The sequence below is a fragment of the Chenopodium album genome, chromosome 24 (assembly GCF_948465745.1).
Source record: "Chenopodium album chromosome 24, dcCheAlbu1.1, whole genome shotgun sequence".
NCBI classification, from domain to species: Eukaryota; Viridiplantae; Streptophyta; class Magnoliopsida; order Caryophyllales; family Amaranthaceae; genus Chenopodium; species Chenopodium album.
In genome coordinates this window covers 5,405,718-5,424,200 of record NC_137857.1, presented here as the reverse complement: position 1 = coordinate 5,424,200, position 18,483 = coordinate 5,405,718, and the positions used below count along the sequence as shown (strand labels likewise).

General features: G+C 35.4%; 3 protein-coding genes across 3 annotated transcripts; 2 read left to right on the top strand and 1 right to left on the bottom strand.

Moving 5' to 3' along the window:
• The first annotated feature begins 2,225 nt into the window (after positions 1-2,225).
• LOC145610441 (cuscuta receptor 1-like) lies at positions 2,226-4,986 on the top strand. Its single transcript, XM_081665784.1, has 3 exons — positions 2,226-2,256; positions 3,622-4,827; positions 4,952-4,986. Exons 1-3 carry the CDS (start codon positions 2,226-2,228, stop codon positions 4,984-4,986), a joined length of 1,272 nt encoding a protein of 423 aa, XP_081521910.1.
• A 27-nt stretch (positions 4,987-5,013) lies between these two features.
• LOC145612528 (cuscuta receptor 1-like) lies at positions 5,014-6,050 on the top strand. The gene has a single exon (XM_081667880.1). It carries the CDS (start codon positions 5,016-5,018, stop codon positions 5,652-5,654), a length of 639 nt encoding a protein of 212 aa, XP_081524006.1. The 5' UTR covers positions 5,014-5,015; the 3' UTR covers positions 5,655-6,050.
• Positions 6,051-7,515: 1,465 nt separating this feature from the next.
• Positions 7,516-8,541, bottom strand: LOC145610440 (uncharacterized). The gene has a single exon (XM_081665783.1). It carries the CDS (start codon positions 8,539-8,541, stop codon positions 7,516-7,518), a length of 1,026 nt encoding a protein of 341 aa, XP_081521909.1.
• Positions 8,542-18,483: the final 9,942 nt, after the last annotated feature.

Here is an 18,483-nt window from a genome sequence, read left to right as displayed (position 1 = left end):
AATACCTCACATATTCAACGTTAAAAACCACTCTATAATCATACAAAATAGCATGCTATCATAGTATTTTTTTTTTTTTTTTTTTTTTGAAAAGCAGTATAATTATTTAAATACTTATGATTGTCTAAAATGAACCTTAAATTGATAGCATTTTGGTAGACCTAACTTTTATTTGGGCACTCTTAAATATTAATATCATGTAATTTACATTCTAGTAATGCCTAACAATTATTTAGCATTTGGGAACGGTCATTCTATTTATTCAGCAATAAAAATTAGGCAGACCTAACTTTTATTTGGGCACTCTTAAATATTAATATCATAATTAAAATGTAATGTCAAGTGATTTATATATTTATTGTCAATTTAGTAATGCCATTAATTAGTAGAAATGCTTAATCCATCCAATAATTTCTTAAAAACTAAATCGACAAACCTAAATATAAGGGTTTGTTTGGCATCACTGTGATTTTCTGTTTTTTGGTTTTTTGTTTTTTTTAAATCATATGATATACTGTATGTCATATAATGAATCAAAAATTAGTCAAACTTATTAAGATTATGTTAATTTTGTAAACTAGCAACAGAATAGTGGAAACACCTTTTTCTTGTTTTCTGTTTTTGGTTTTTTGTTTAAAAAAAAAAAAAAAAAAAAAAAAAAAAATTGAAAACTGAAAACAAAAAAACGATGCCAAACAAGTTCTTCAAAAGTATTGAAAAATGAACTTATACAAATTAAATTCTTGTTGGGTGATCCCAAATCATGTGTGGATATTCCCACCTTGTTAGGGTACGATGATGAGGGGTTAATATTAAATTGCATTTTTTACAACTTACTAACAATGACACCTTTATGATGAACTTCATATGTGGCAGGCCACATTCTGTAGTCGGAGTTATTCGATTGCTCAGGGTCACTAGACCAGGGGTTACACGGTCAGTGAAGGATTATTTTTTATTTATTTTTGACAAGAGTCAAGGATTACTTGATTGGTCTCTGGTTACACGGTTAGGAGTTACTCAAAGGCGAGGAGTTACTCGGTCAGCCAGGGGTTACTTGAGAAGTTAGTCGGTCGGTCAGGGGTAACATGTGTGTCAATTGGCCACATGGCCTAGTGTGGCCAGCCACATAGAAAACATGTGTTTTATTTTTATTTTTATTTGTTTTTTATATATAACCTTATTAAATATCTATACTTTAGGTAAATCCTATACAAATTTTTTTGTTGGTGTGTCCTTTATCGTACTCTATATGTTACTTTTGGGACAACCTATATTACAGTTTGGAGTAACGAAATAAAGCTTTGATTTGCACATAATATTGAGTATTTTATGTAAGGAAATTTTTTTGCCAAAGGGTAGAACTATTATAAAAATAACTAAAAACAAAGTATAATTAGGCTAAGGCCCTCAAAAAAAAAAAAAAGTATAATTAGCCTAAGTGAAATAAGATCAATTTTTATCTTTTAATTTGTTTTAATCATAGGCAATTCTATTATACCTCTCTTTTAATTTGTTTTAAACATAAGCAATTCTATCATTTATAGTATATAGCAGTATTTGTCATGTATTGTAGAATCTCCCATAAATTATACTAATTGGTCAAAACCTTAAATTGAATATTTACATTATGTTAAATCTTTTAATTATTAGCTTGGTTAAAAAAATCTAAATATGAATATAAACATAAATTTGTAATTATATATATACAAAATTTAAAAAAAAAGTAACTGTTAACACACAAATTTGGTATAAAAATCAATTTTTAAATATATTGTAATTAATATTGTAACAAATCATTTGTTGGTAAAGAATATTAGGATCCCTCAAAAAAGGTAAAGTATGTTAGGATAAATTTAGTCAAAACTATCCCCCCCACCCCCCAAAATCCCCAATTTACGGAACACAAATATTTAAAAAAATCCGGTGTACACTATTTTACTGAATGGCGGATTGGCGGCGGAAAGAAAATAAAGGTTTTACTTACCCAAGTTAAACTCATATTTCTCGCTCCTTCCTTCTTATTTTCCCCTTTCAGATACTATAACTTCTCTCTCCTCCTTTTTTTTCTCTCTCCTCTTCATTTAACTTTCTCTTCCATTCTTCCTTCCATTTATTATATCCCTTCGTTTTTCAAGTTTTATGTCCACAAACATGTAGATAGCAAAAGCAGTTGAATTTTGCAGCTTTCTTACAATTGAAGCAAAAATGCCAACCTATAAAGCATGGTGACTAAAAATTCTGCAAACCGTCAATGTTAGTAAAGTATGAGTGACTGGAACATATTATGTTTCTGATTTACATTTTATTTATTACTTTTTTTAAAAAATTTTGTTGTTATGTGATGTGGATCTTTATTATTTTGATTTGTTTGAGTGATTGTATTGTTTTATCATTGTTAATTTTGTGTATCGTATATTTTGGTTGATTTTGATACTCTGTTTTTGTGAAAAAAAAAGGTCACTTTTATGAAAAAAAAGGGTCACTTTTGTGAAAATAAAGAGTCACTTTTGTAAAAATATATGTCACTTTTGTAAAAAAAAAAGGGTCACTTTTGTAAGAAAAAAGGGTCACTTTTATAAGAAAAAAGGGTCACTTTTCGCAAAATGTTCGATGTACAATAAAATTATTGTACACCGGGGGCATGCAAAAGTTTTTGTTTACGGAAACAGTGGTGTAAATTTTTTATTTTTTATTCTTTTTTAAAAAAAAAAATTCTATTTCATTATTTCTAAACCAATGTTATTTATTTATCTATTTATTTTTATCTAAAATCATATGATCACCTTCCTATTTTACAGTTATTATCTTTGAGATCTTCAACCTTCAACAATGACATGTTGTTTATATTGAGTGCTTCAATATTCAACAATGGTGGATAAATAAAAAAAAGTATAATAAAATTAAATAAACAAGAAATCATAAGATATAATATAATACAAGATTCCTTAAATGAAAATATTCATGAAGATAATCATATTGATTATAATCTACTATAAGCTAGTTTGACGTGAAATTGAAGAATGATCATGATAGTTATACATTAAATCTATTAATTTTATATAAGTTGGTAAATTTTGGATGAATAATGAAGATTAGAGGTTGAATATGAAGTGTCCCATTAATATATATGTTAAAAATGAATTGCGCCATTGAAGAAAGATCAATTTTATAATTTATTTAGATAGTACTTTATAATATTATAATTTGGGAAAAAAAAAATTACCCTCTAAAAGTAAGAAAACAAACAACACTTTGTTGACTGGTCGCTGACTGGTCATTATTTAAATGATGTGTAAATTAGACTTTTTAATTTATAAAAAAATGTAATATTCAACGGCTAATATTAAGCAGCAAACATAATAAACGGTTTAGATCTAATCTCTTAGTGTAGTCGACCATAGTCGTCCGTAGTTGTCTGTAGTTGACGACTACGCTAGAACCATCTTTTATTAACATACATAAACAAGTACAGTATTTGTTCATATACCTTTTTTTTTTTTTTTTTTTTTTGAAAAATAATAAAGTATTATACTTAATTACTTATTATGGAATACTCCTTATTGTTAAAAAGAGATTCTATTCACTTTCATGATAAAATTTTATATATCTTATTGTCAGCTTCATTTTATGGTGGCCTAACCTCACTTCAAGTGTTGTATCTTCGAGACAATGAACTTGCTGGGGAAATTCCGGTATGGTTGCGAAACTTGAAAAGTTTGGAAACGTTGGATCTCAGTCATAATCAGTTGACAGGAAATATTGGGTCATCTCCTCTAGTTCATCTCCTCTCTCTTAAATATCTCATACTGTCATACAATCATTTGCAAATTCCTGACTCATTCCAGTCGTTTGCAAACCATACCAACTTAAAGTCTTTTGTTGGAGACCACAACCAGGTTGTTCATGAGCTCTCCAAACACGAAGCCCAACCTCCTTTCCCTCTAGGAATACAACTTCAGACACTTAGTCTGTCAGACTGTGCACTCTTTACATACCCCCCATTCCTTCGCCATCAACGAGACTTGTGGTCCGTTGATCTTTCTGACAATTTCCTCCAGGGGGAATTCCCAACATGGCTTCTGGAGAACAACCTTGAGCTGGATACACTTTTCCTTAGCAATAACTCCTTCATTGGATCACTCCAATTGCCTTCTGTTGCGCATGCTTATGTAAGCCACATAAGGGTTGCCAACAATAAGATACAAGGACATATTCCAGCAAACATAAGCGTGGTATTTCCCAACCTTGTTGAATTGGACTTGTCCTATAATAGATTCAAGGGAAACATTCCCTTAAGCCTGGGTGATTTACATTCTCTAGAAGGTTTATATTTGTCAAACAACCATTTATCAGGAGAGATACATCACCTAACCAATAGCTTGGAATCTCTTGATCTATCAAATAATGCTTTTGAAGGCAAACTTCCGTTTTTCAATGGCTTATTGTCCTTGCGATTCTTGAGATTACAAGGTAATAATTATTCAAGTAGTCTCCAAATGAACAAGTTTGGTCCAAGCTTATTAGTTCTCAATCTAAGCAATAATTCACTTGAAGGTCCTATTCCTAAAGACATATACAACTCTTCCCAATTAGATATCTTGGACCTATCATTTAACAGATTGAAGGGACCTTTGCCAATTTTTTTCAGCTCCAATATCCAATCTCTCAGTTTAAACAATAATAAATTGAGTGGTTATATGACAGATGCATTTTGTAACAATATCTCTAGGGTGTCTATGCTGGATCTGAGTAACAATGACTTGAAAGGTCATATTCCCAATGCAATTGGTAATCTCACTGACCTACAAGTTCTATTGTTGAGAGGTAATCAATTTAACGGTCAAATTCCCCTTCAATTGTGCAACTTAGTTAAGTTGAATATATTGGATCTTTCCTCCAATAATTTATATGGTCCTATTCCAACTTGCTTATCTCAATTACCTACTAGGGGGGGTATCCTCCAATATTTTGCTTACGAGATGATTGACAAGGTAGAATTTGTGACAAAGAACATGGCATACAATTACCAAGGTAGCATCCTTTTTTCCATGTCTGGAATAGATCTCTCTTGCAACAAATTAACAGGCCATATACCACACGAGCTAGGCAATTTGAGCAACATTCATGCATTGAATTTATCTCATAACCAATTGTGGGGTGTCATTCCATCAACTTTCTCAAACTTGAAGAACATCGAGAGCTTAGATTTATCCTACAATCACTTGAATGGAAGGATTCCAGCTCAAGTTACAAATTTGGATACTCTCGAGGTCTTCAATGTCAGCTACAACAACTTATCAGGAAGGATCCCATTTCAAGGTCACTCATTAACCTTTGATGACACCAGTTACAAAGGCAATCCATTCCTTTGTGGACTTCCTTTGCCCATCAACTGCACTACAGATGATAATACGCCCTCCACGAATACAAGTGAATCCCAAGATGAAGATAGTGGCTGGATTGACATGGAAGCCTTTTATATCACCTTCGCGGGATCTGGTGTGACTATGTTTCTTGCGGTTGTGATAATCATGTTGATTAATCCTCATTGGTGGAATGCATGGTTTTATCTTGCTAAAGCATGCATCCTTTCCTGCTACTACTTCTTCGAGGACAGCATAAGAAAGCTAAGGAGAGCAAGGCGTGTCTAATGAGGTTGTTGATGTGAAGGTTTCGTCCCTTGTGAATGTGATAATGTATGGGTAGTTCGCTTGTTGTATTCGATGACGTCTATGTATAATATATGTACTATGGATGCATGTTCTGCTTGTTCATCTCTTTTTCCCTCTTAGTAATTATCTATGAAAAGTTGGTATTGTTTTGTTAAAAAAATCAAGTCACGAGAACTTAATTAAAAGTCCAGCTTCCATGCCTAGAGGTCTTTATTACCAACCTACAACAGGTATATACATGATTTTATCTTGTTATTGAAGTATGTATCTTCGGTCGAGGACAACATAAGAAAGCTAAGGAGCCTAAGAAAGAGCAAGGCATATTTAGTATAATGTGTTTAATTTCTTGGTGTGATGATATCACCCCTTGTGAGAATGTGATCGATAATGATACCTCCGTAGTTGTATTATGTATAGTATATTAGTATGGAATGATTTATAAGACTATAGATGAAAATAGATGTGCATTGAAAAATTTCTATGATTATCACATGTTCTCCAATTTTATCACAGATCTGAGATAAACCATGAGTAATTGAGTAGAGGTTTATCATGAGTAATTGAGATAAACCAATTTGATCATGAGATAGATGTGATTATATTCGATAGATGATTTTGTTTTCTAATGTATAAATTTCAATATTTGTGTATCCTATGTACATTACCATTAAAAACGATGCAAGGAAACGAAGAATGAGTGTCACTTAGGTTGTTCAAATATTAAACATAAAAAGGTCCAGAATTTTTAGCGGGGTTAGCGGGGCGGAGGGAAGATAGACTTGCAAGTCTCAAGTCTTTTCGTAAATAATACGGAGTAGTACCTGTCTTGGAAGTCATGAGTCATCAAGTCATTTTCATGACTATAGACTACAACAAGTCTGACAACTTTCCAAAGTCTTTTGAAATTTGTACCATTATAGACGTTATTTTAAGGGTTTGATTTGATTTACAGAATTGAGTTGAGCTAATTGAACTGAATTGATTGAAGCTGGATTGAATTAAAATGAATTGTTTATAAAAGAAGGGAATTAGGAATTGAATTAACTGATTAGAGCTAAACTAAACTAAATTAAGCTGAAAAGAACAAACCCTAAATCTCTAAGTAACTACAAGAAGCAAGAATCATTTTATATTACCCTTATTTAATCTCCTCAATTTAATGAATAAATTCTACCTACATTGCCTATATAATTTATAAGGAGTCATAATTATTCAAGTATCGGGTTTTAATTAGAGTTGTGGAAAAAAATACGTAGTAAAATGCCAACAAAACAAGAATTGAATACAAAAAAAAACGGGTGAGTGTCAAGAGTTTCTACACAAATTATTAATCACGACACATTTAATTAAATAGTGAGACTTACGTACACGTATATTATTTGTGGAATTAAGATATATTCAATGAGGCTCACACCTTTTCATATAATAAGACAACATGACATGAATCCAACATAGAAAAAACAAGTTAGTGTTAAGTATTTCCAGCATGTTAAAACAATTTATCAACACAACACTATATGTTTATTAAATGGGCCAGGTTAGAGTTAAATTCTTATACCAGTTTAACTCTGAGCACAAATCCGTCGACGACACGACACGATTGGTAGGTCTGGTTTAAATACATATCCTCTAGCTATACCTTCTAGTCTTCCACAACTCCATGTAAACAAGTATTTGGTTTTTTTTATAGTGAATAAAAAAAAAACAATTTAAGATGATTACCATATGTCTCGCCTATAAAATATTCATTTATTCAATTACAAAACTTTCAAGTTAAATAAAAACTATTAGCATCTTTTTTTTTTTTTTTTTTTTGAGGACAAACACGAGCGAAGCTATATTAAATCAAATCAAGATCCACCAAAGTGTTTAGGCTTTGGGGAAAAGGACCCATACAAACACGCTCCGGAGCCATACTAGTATCCCATCTAGCAACGAAATGGGCTACTGTATTCCTCGCTCGTTTAATATGCTTACAATAAAATAAAGAGAAATTTGCACTCATGTTTTTAACATCATCAAAGAGGAGGAAAATGGGAGTAGCTCCTTCTTGGTTAGCTTGAATAGCACGAACAACAGCAAGGGAATCACTTTCAAGTACAATCTTATCAATCCCCAACCTACAAGCCAACTCCAACCCATATCTCATAGCACCAGCTTCTGCCATATCTGGACTCCACATAGCTTCACAGCGCTTGACAGCAGCAGCCCTCAAAGTGGCCTGATTGTCACGAATAACAGCCCCAAAGTAAACCCCAACCCCATCCATGACATAGGCATCAACATTCACCTTAACAACCCCACTTGGAGGTGGAGACCACGAAGTAGCAGATCTTTCCCCAACCCCTGCACCTCCCATTCGCACCTTCTCATTATATATCCCATAATCAGAGCTTAATCGAACAAAACCCGCAGCCATTCCCACAACATTAAAACCAACATGGCCATCAAAAATATGTGAGTTACGACAGTGCCATGTTGCCCAGCACAACGAAGCAAAAACTCGCAGCTTTTCTTTACTCACCTTTTTTGCAAACCAATAAAGTCTGTCAGCAAAATTCAAATCAGAGCAATCCTTAAGGAGTTCCCTGTAATCGCTGCATCCCCATATTTCCACAACACATTTGCATTCGAAAATTGAATGCACAATAGTTTCTTCATTGCATCCACAGACCTTGCAATTCCTGGCAGCACCAATATGACGCCTATAGAGAACATCAGTCACAGCAAGCTGCCCTTTGCACGCACGCCACAGAAAATGACTTAGTTTCAGGGGACCATTTAGATTCCATATAGCACTCCACACATCCTTGTCAAACAGCCCATTAACCAATTCAACTCCCACGATCTCAACACACCAAGACATCTTAGCCAATACCCACTCCTTACAGTATACTGCCCAGTTGGTGTAGACTACCAATACAAGCTATCTCGGGGTAGTCTTCTGGAGATTGGGATATTCAGCACTGCCTGCCTATCAATCTCAGAAAAAACCTCCTCAATCATGGTTCTATCCCAACAACCACCTTCCATATCAATTAAATCATTCACTCGCAGATTCAAGTTGCTGTCAGGTTTAGGAGTACGAATAATATGAGAACCATTCCCATGGAGCAAAGCATTATCCCGTACTCTAATTGAGGTACCAATTCCCATGGAGCCAAGCATTATCCCATACTCTTTGATTTGCTCCCCCGACGGCTACATTTCATAAACACTCCTTCATATCATCCGTAACAAGAGGGACAATGCCAGTCGTAGCATCCTCCAAGCTGCCCGGATTATCAGAGCTGAACAGAGCCCCAAAGTAGGACGCAATCGCCCCATCAATGTCGTTCACCGAAGTCTTCCATTCCCCTCCATCGTCATACAATCCCTGAATAAAATTTTTCCCTCGTCTCTAAGATGCCTTATGATGGAAAATACTTAGTATTTTTTATCTCCATCTCTTAGTTCATTCGATCTCGCCCTATTGTACCAATATGACTCCTCAAGTCTTCTCAGCTCTTCAATCTCATTTTTAATTTTATTACATAACTCCAACCGTCGCGCATCGAACAAACCTCTTTGAGCATCCTACAACTTTTTCTCGGCCTTTTTAATTTTTTTCTTTAAATCCCCAAATTTTCGCCCAGCTCAAAACGAGAGGTCTTCACCAACCCTTGCAATTCACTTATGAATAGGTTCACTCGCCCCGCACACCCATTCATCTGACACAACTTTACTACATTCATCACTAGAGAGCCATAGAGCTTCAAACCGGAACACTTTGCCTTTCCTACACACTCATTCTTTTCACCAAATTTCAACAAAATCACAGTGTGATCAGAGTGGCATATTGGGAAGTTAATGACTTCCGCATATGGGAACAACGAACACCATCCACTCGAGGCAACGTATCTATCAAGCCTTTATCTTACAAAAGTTTCCACCGAATTACCCCTCTCCCAAGTGAATATATTGCCTTTGTAGCCCAAGTCTCGGAGCCCACAGTCCACCAGATCGAACGTCTCTAATGCATCCATCTTTCTTTCCCCCTTTAGCCCCAAAATTTCATTAAATTCACCCGCATAAAGCAGAGGGATAGCACAACCCGAATTGATTTGCCTCATAAATTCCAACGTACGATGTTTATTTGCTGCTTCGGGCCACCCATAAACACCAACCATCTTCTAACTCGGAGTACCATGGACATTGCATACATTTGCCTCAATATGATGAGCAGAAAAAGAAACCACTTCCACATTTAAGTCTTTCCACCAAAGCCCCAACCTTCCCGACCTACCATTACTACTCAAACATATCCCATGCACAAAACCACACCTATTTCGAATCACTTCAAGATGATGAGAATCGATTTTTGTTTCCATCACGAAAACAATGTTTAGCCGGTCCCTCCAACACCAATCTTGGAGGGCTTTAACTGTCGATGGGTTGCCAAGCCCATAACAGTTCCAACTTAAAATTCTCATTGCTCTTCACGGGGTTGGACATCCCCAACCTCCGCTTCTTGATGCAAATCCGGCAGCACTATGTCATCACCGCCCCCTCTAGCTTTCTTCGAGGATAACTCATCCCCACCCAATAAATCTCCACCTCCTGGCAGTCTAGCCTTTTTCTTTCCAGATTGTAGCCCACCATATCCATCATCGGTTTCCATGACATCATGCTCCTTGCCTCGGTATCTAGCAGCCTTAAACACCTTCCTGCCTTGTTTTTTAGGAGAAGACAACCCCACCTTGAAAGAAAAAGGTGAAATTGCAATGTTTTCATCACCCACCTTTTGTCTCATATTCCCATCCACCTTTCCTTCAACATTTGTGTTGGCAGCATCACAATTGGAACAACTAATTGTCCCCCACTCTCCACGGTCCCACATCCCTTGCTATCCCCAGTAACAACATTATTTCCCCTAGTCAAAAGCAGCATCTCCTCCCTTTCCTTTAGCTCACTCTGCTTATTAATGTTAGTGTTAGGGTCGTTTTCTTTAGTTATAAAGAGCTGTTTTCTAGTGGACATAATCTGAGTAACTTCCTCAGCTTTTTTCATTACTCCTTTTCTGGGTGATGCCCTCAAGAAAAAACCCCAACCCAACTTCTACATTTTATCGTCCTCTGTCACATTCACACAATCTCTTTCAAAGTGTCCAATAATCCACACGCAAAGCATAAGTACGGCAGCCGCTCATACTTAAAGTCCACCTTCACCTCCTTCCCTCTTTTATCTTTCATCCATTGATATCGCCTAAGTGGTTTATTTACATCAACCATCACCGTAACTCTCCTATACCGATCCAAACCCAAAGTATTCTCTTCAATTTCCATAAACTCCCCTATATTCGAAGTAACAGCCTTCACATGAGCATTCGAACGACAATTAAATGGCAGATTAATTACCATAATCCAGAAAGGTGAGTGAGTTAATTTTATACGGTCAGGTTGTTCACCCCCCTCAACTTCTTTCAGCAATAACAAATGATTTTCCCAACACCATGACCTACCTTTCAAGACTTCTCTATCCTTCCAATGAAAGAATTGAAAAGCAAATAAATTAGGGCTATGGACCCTAATCACTAGATTATTTATGAGAGTCCATACCTTTACGTTTGAAAGTCTCGACATTATACGGACGATTGGTACACAGACGTCCCACAAGAAGCAAATTGATGTTTTCATTCGATTCCTCACACTCCACGTTATTCGGATCAATAAGGTCTCCTTCCTCATCTTCCAATCTCAAAGAAGAATATTGTTGCGCCAACTCATCGGCCATATTGCCGGAGTCAGATTGTTGGGGACGGAGATTGTCGTTCGTGACGGAGTAACGATCTTTCTTTCGAGAGAGTTTTGCCCTATATATCTTTCGAGGGAGTTAGTTTAATCATTAAAAAAACTATTAGCATCTTTATCGTTGAATAATTAAAAACTGATAATAAAACAAATTGAAATTTTGAAAGTATTTATTTTAATAAATCTAACATGATTTTTCAATGAGAACATAAGGAAGCTAAGGAGCCGAATAAGAGCAAGGCATGGTAGATGAAATATCAAGAATCACGATAAGGGTGAGAACTTTGATCAGAAGACATGGTAAATGGGAAATTCCCTGTTTTTCATATTGAGAAATGAAATTTATTTCTCATGGGGGCATTTTTCTAAATAAATCAACAACTTTTCATTATTGTGGGCTCTACAATTGAATGAAATTGAATAAAGTTATTAGTTTAGTTACGAAAATGCTATGTGAGAAACAAAATTTGTTATTTTAATAAATCTAACATGATTCTTGGATGAGAAGATAAGGAAGCTAAGGAGCCTAAGAAGAGCAGGGCATGGTAGAATATCAAGAAGCACGACATGGGTGAGAACTTTGATTAGAAGACAGGGTAACGGGAGATTACAAAATTTATTTCTCATGGGGGCATTTCTGTAAATAAATCAACAATTTTTTCATTATTGTGGGCTCCACAATTAATTGAATAAAATTGAATAAAGTTGGTGGTTTATTAATGAAAATGATATGTGAGGAACAAAATTTGTTTATCACTATGAGAAACTGAGGCATCCCCGTGTTAAGCGAAGTATCAAGAAGAGAATCCAATTTTATACAAATAGCTGGTTTTAACCACTTATTAAACCTAATTGAATTGAAATAATTATCTGGATACACATTGCATATAGAGAATCGGAGGGTATCGTAAGTCTAATGAGTACATATTAACATGTATACAAGTAGGCCGGGGTGGCAATCGGATCAGGTCGGGTCGATTCGTGTTCGGATCAGTTGATTTCGGGTCAACTATCCCTCAACCCGAACTTTACCCTTTTAAGTTTTTGGGTTGATAATTCCAACCTGATAATTTCGAGTTCGGGTTAACCCGAAATTGACCTATGTTGACCTAATTTTTTTGTTTGGTTTAAGTTAGGTTGCTTTGATTTGACATTAACCTAAATAATCTGTTTTTTTTTTTTTTTTTATAAAAAAATAACCTAAATTTTTTCAATTTAAACAAGTGTACCTTCAACTTCTCAAGAAAAACAACGCTTTAATCCTAATTGAAATAAAGAACACTAGGTTAGATCCCGTGTCATGCACGGGGTTTTTCAATCTTTGTCACGGAGTATTAATTTAAAATCTATTTTTTTTCTAATCTATTTTAAATACATATTTTATTGCTTTCTTCTATTTTGAACCTTGATGGCATTTTTGATAATTTTTTCATTCACCATCTATGTTAAGTTGAAAATTTTATATTCATAATTTTTTTTTACTATAAATAATCATTAAACATTAGAAAGTAATTACTAATATAAGAATTTATTTATACAAAGATATGGTTAGATATTTAATTTTAGAAATATATTATTCCACGGTTTTTATCCTAAATTTTGAAAGTAAATATATTACGTATACTTTCTATCAAAAAGTATTTTTTGTTTTTTTTTTTTAAAAAGATTATACTAAGGACACACCAGAAGATGACACGTGTCATTGCTGGTGTGTCTTTTAGTATATTGTTATTGATGATTGCATAACAAGCCTAATCATATACGAAGTATTACAAACTAAAGTCTAACGAATTACAAACCAAAGTTACAAATAAGAATTAAAAATTTTATTAAAAAAAAGAACAAGATCTAAAGAAACAACAAATCTAATTCTCCTACCATACCGTATTTCAAAAGAAAGATTGTATAGAAAACTAATTGAATGAAATGCAATTAACTTGAACGTGAAAAAAGGAAAGCTTGGAGGTGTGGTGATTGAGAACTGGGAAGCTGATAAGATTGAAACTCAGTCACTTGATTTTATTATTCCAAGACCTCAAATATTTATACAATTACTCTCCTTGAGCCACAAGGAAGAGATTTAGCAAATATAATCATACTAGGAAACTAATTATCCTTTCCTAAGATAAGCTAGAAAATATGGCTAACAAATATATCTTGCCTAACAATAAGATTTTGTAAAGATACTACTATATCTTTTCCTAATAACCCCCCTCAAGTTGGAGCACTTGAATCAAAGATGCCCAACTTGCTAAGGAGATAATCAAATTGTTGTTTACCCAAGGCCTTGGTAAAAATGTCCGCAAGTTGCTCATTTGTACGAACATGAATTGGAGTAATTAAACCTTATTGAATTGCATCTCGAACAAAATAACAATCAACTTCAATGTGTTTTGTTCGTTCATGAAACACCGGGTTTTGAGCTATATGAATTGCCGCTTGACTATCACAAAATATAGGAATAGCACGAGGATGTTGGACCCCTAGGCTCAATAGTAGGCCCTTTAACCATTTCATTTCCATGGTAATAGCACACATGGATCGGTATTCGGCTTCACCGGAAGAAGTAGCTACGGTGGGCTGCTTCTTGGACTTCCAAGCAATGGGAGAACGACCCAAAAAAACCAGCCAGCCTGATAAGGAGCGACGGGTGAGAGGGCATGCTGCCCAGTCCGAGTCGCACCACCCGTTAAGGGTGAGATCGTTGTCCGTACGCAGCAAGATGCCTTGACCCGGGGTGCTTTTCAAGTAACGCACCACTCGTATAGCAGCCTTCCAATGAGCTTGTTGTGGAGCCTTCATGAATTGAGAGAGCACATGTACAGAGTATGTCAAATCTGACCGAGTAACGGCCAAGTAAACTAGGCGCCCAACTAGCCTTCTATACGGTTCTGGGTCATCAAGAAGGGGGCTATTATCACGACCCAAGCGATGATTTTGCTCCATGGGTGTTAAAGCCGGTTTGGATCCTAGAAGCCCCGTCTCAGAAATTATATCAAGTGCATATTTACGTTGACATAGGAACAAACCGATACTACTCCTTGCTACCTGATGCCAAGAAAGTACTTGAGAACACCCAAGTCCTTCATATGAAAACACGAACTCAAATAATTTTTGAACAATTTTAAAGCTGTAGAATTGTTCCCTGCAACAATTAGATCGTCCACATAAATAAGGACATTAAGTTGAATTGAGCCCTGTGTATAAGTAAATATTGAGTAGTCTGGGTAAGATTGAACAAAACCATACTTCTTCAAACCAACATCGAGGAGCTTGTTTAAGACCATATAAAGACTTCCGAAGACGACAAACAAGACGCGGTTCATCAGTGGTAAAGCCCAGGGGAAGTTTCATGTATACTTCCTAATTCAAGTCACCATGGATCGGAGAAACGCATTATGTACATCCATTTGATGTAATTCCCAGTTCTTTGCAGCGGCAATGACAAGGAATGCACGAACTGTGGTCATCTTGACAACTGGAGCAAACGTCTCATCATAATCTATGCCTTCGGTTTGATGATTACCAAAGACAACTAATCTCGCCTTTAATCTTTCAATGCTCCCATCAGAGTTGTATTTAATTTTGTACAACCATTGACTTCCAAGTGCCTTCTTCCCGGGAGGTAATGTCTCCAAGGTCCATGTGCCATTATCTTCAAGGGCACGCATTTCTTCCTTCATTGCTTGCTTCCAACCACTGTCTTGCATTGCCTCTTTAAATGATCGCGGCTCCTTTCCACCTGTTATTGATGCAACAAAATTTCGGTGTTTTGCAGAAAACTTATCACAACTAACATAATGTGCTATAGGATACGGCATACCTGAGGGAGGTGGAACGATTGGATTAGGAGGATCTTTTGATGGACTATTTCGAGCCACATTAGTATGAGTAACAAACCCCTTGAATCTTGTCGAAGGAATTTTAATACGATGCCCACGCCCCATTAGATCGGGTGCCGTGGCATCCCCAAGCTCCTCCTCCCTACCTGCTGCCGTAGTAGGGTTTGGCGGTGGCGGCACAGCCACAGGTGGCGGCAGCAGTGGCTGCCCATCGTCACCCTCATCAATCGGATAAAAATAATTCGGATTATCACCCAAATTAATAATTGCGTGGCCATGCATTCATACCATCAGTAGTAACATCTATATTTGTGCTTTCGGCATCCAAATAAGGGTAAATATCCTCAAAAAAACGAACATATCTAGACACAAAAAATTCCTTTTTATCAAGATCAAATAAATACCATCCCTTCTTCCCAAACGAGTACCCAACAAAGATGCATTTACGACTACGACTTGCAAATTTATCTCCCTTTGTCCGTTGATTATGAGCAAAGCACTATGACCCAAACACACGTAATTCACTAAAAAGAGGTGGGGAGCCAAACAACATTTCATAGGGTGTTTTATTGTTTAGAAGGACTGAAGGGGTACGATTAATAACATGGGCCGCAGCTAAAGCACACTCCCCCCAAAAATAAATTGGTAACCCCCCTGGAAACGAAGAGCACGAGCAACATTAAGAATGTGTTGATGTTTTCTCTCTACCCTCCCATTTTGTTGTGGGGTTCCTACACAAGAGGTTTGAAATAAAATACCCTGGGCAAGGAAATAATTTTTCAAACAAAAAAACTCAATACCATTATCACTGCGTACAATCTTTATTTTCTGTGAGAATTGCCTATCAATCATAGCAATAAACGACATGAATACTCTAAAAACTTCAGTTTTATCAATCAATAAATAAATCCAAACTGCACCACAAGAAGAGGGTTCGGCATATGGTCCCCATAAATCACAATATACTATCTCAAAAATACGGAAAACTTTATTTTCACTTAAAGAAAATTTGTCTCTAGTGTGTTTAGAACTACTAAGAAAATGAAGGAGTTTTACAACTTTTTCGGAAGGATGACCCAAACGCCTATGCCATAGCTTCAAAGTGTCTTCAACGGATATAGCCGCTATTGATGCCTCCTCCCAAAGATAATATAGTCCATCCTTTAGATCACCCGTTCCAATCACCTCCCTCGTGCGTTGGTTTGTATAGTACAAATTGCAGAGTTAGTTATGACTTCACAATTAGTAGTAGAGCACAATTGTGAAACCGAAATCAAGTTACAGTTTAATTTTGGAACAAAAAGGACCTTATAAAGAGTAATTTTGTCCGTTAATTTTACAACCTCTTCTTTTATGGCAACTACACTTTGGCCATCCGGGAGTCCTACATTGCACGAAGGAACATCATGGACCTCCAATAAACAAGAAATATCGCCGGTTACATGATGGGAGCAACTGGTGTCGATGATCCACCTTCCATTCACACGATGGGGTGTATTGTCATCGCCAAGCATGGCGGTAGAAGGTTTTAAAAAAAAAAAATTATTGAAGCAACCTTAGCTCCGATACCATGATAAGATTGAAACTCAATCACTTGATTTTATTATTCCAAGACCTCAAATATTTATACAATTACTCTCCTTGAGCCACAAGGAAGAGATTTAGCAAATATAATCATACTAGGAAACTAATTATCCTTTCCTAAGATAAGCTAGAAAATATGGCTAACAAATATATCTTGCCTAACAATTAGATTTTGTAAAGATACTACTATATCTTTTCCTAATAGAAGCGGAAAATTATTCAAGCAGATTGTTGAGAGCTGAAAACTTGAGAGTTAAAGGGAGAAAAAATGTAAAATGAAAGAGTTAATGAGGCGGTTGAGAAGAAAAATAGGGTTTTGATTTTGATATCTAACATATATACTTACCTCCGATTTTTAGGAGAAATTGGAGAAAGTAGTAAAATATGGAGGTAGTGGGGTTGGTGAAAGTATAAACAATTGTAAACAGCAAAAGTGGTGGAGAAATTGGAGGAGAGAGAATATTAAATCAATAAAATATGATATTTGTTGGGTCCACTAAGTAATAGAAATGAGTTGAATATTGTAAAAAATTTCCAAATAAGGTAATGGAGCAAGTATTTAAAAACGGCCGAAAAAGGAAAGTAGAACAAGTATTTAAAAACGGAGGGTGTACTTAATATGTGTGCCTAAATTGAACATGTCAAATAGTAACGGAGGAAGTAGAAGTATATGTTTAATTGGGCTTGGGCTAGAATTAATAATTTTCTATTTAATTTGGTCCTAACCTTTTTCGTGTTTGAATTATTAGGTTGGGTTCGGATTCACCCGATTTGATTTTGACCCAATAATATTTTCGGGTTACATGACTCATTTTCGGGTTGGAATTTTCAACCTTATAACCCGTTTAATTTCAAGTTGGGTTCATGTTGACCCATCTAAAATTTTGGGTCGAAAATCTCAACCCTTTACCCGCTAATTTCAGATCGGGTTCGTATCGGGTTATGGGGTCGGGTTAGATTTTGCCACCCCTAATACATGTATCAAATTGTAGCCGGATTATTGTGGAAGAATAGAACTCCGTACTACGTAATATTCTTCCTCTTACTTGTCCTACCTTACTTTTGATTATGTATATACAAATGCTTTTGCAACCAATTTCATAGATCGATGTGATTATATTCCATGATTATGTTTTCAAATGTATAAATTACAAAAGACCTTAAAGGAATAATGTGTGTAAATAATGTATAATAATCTTCTATTCACATTACCACTAAAAAAAATATCCAAGTACTCCGTATCACTTTGGTTGTTCAATTTTCGTAGCGTGATTAGCAGGGTCAGAGGGTAGACTTGCAAGTCATTTTTTTTTTTTTTTTTTTTTTTTTTTACAATGTGAATAACACTCGTAAATATGAAAGCAAGTCATTAAGTCGTTTTTCATGTATTAATGCAAGTATATTTTTCACAAGTCCTAAATTTCTAAGAGTAACTATGACTCTTATGTAATACACTCAATCTAATCTCCTCAATTTAATGAATGAACGAATTCTAGCTATACTACAATTTATACGAAAACTAATTCCTCAATTACATGGGTTTTAATTAGAGCTGGAGAAAAAAACAACAATATGCGAGACACAAATCGAACC

Bases quoted from the DNA above. Each gene is read 5' to 3' on its own strand.
- LOC145610440 (XM_081665783.1), bottom strand. From the start codon at position 8,541: ATGTCTTGGTGTGTTGAGATCGTGGGAGTTGAATTGGTTAATGGGCTG.
- LOC145610441 (XM_081665784.1), top strand. From the start codon at position 2,226: ATGGTGACTAAAAATTCTGCAAACCGTCAAT. The intron at 2,257-3,621 runs GTTAGTAAAGTA...TCTTATTGTCAG, and splicing joins AAATTCTGCAAACCGTCAAT to CTTCATTTTATGGTGGCCTA. The intron at 4,828-4,951 runs GTAATCAATTTA...ATTACCTACTAG, and splicing joins ACAAGTTCTATTGTTGAGAG to GGGGGGTATCCTCCAATATT.
- LOC145612528 (XM_081667880.1), top strand. From the start codon at position 5,016: ATGGCATACAATTACCAAGGTAGCATCCTTTTTTCCATGTCTGGAATA.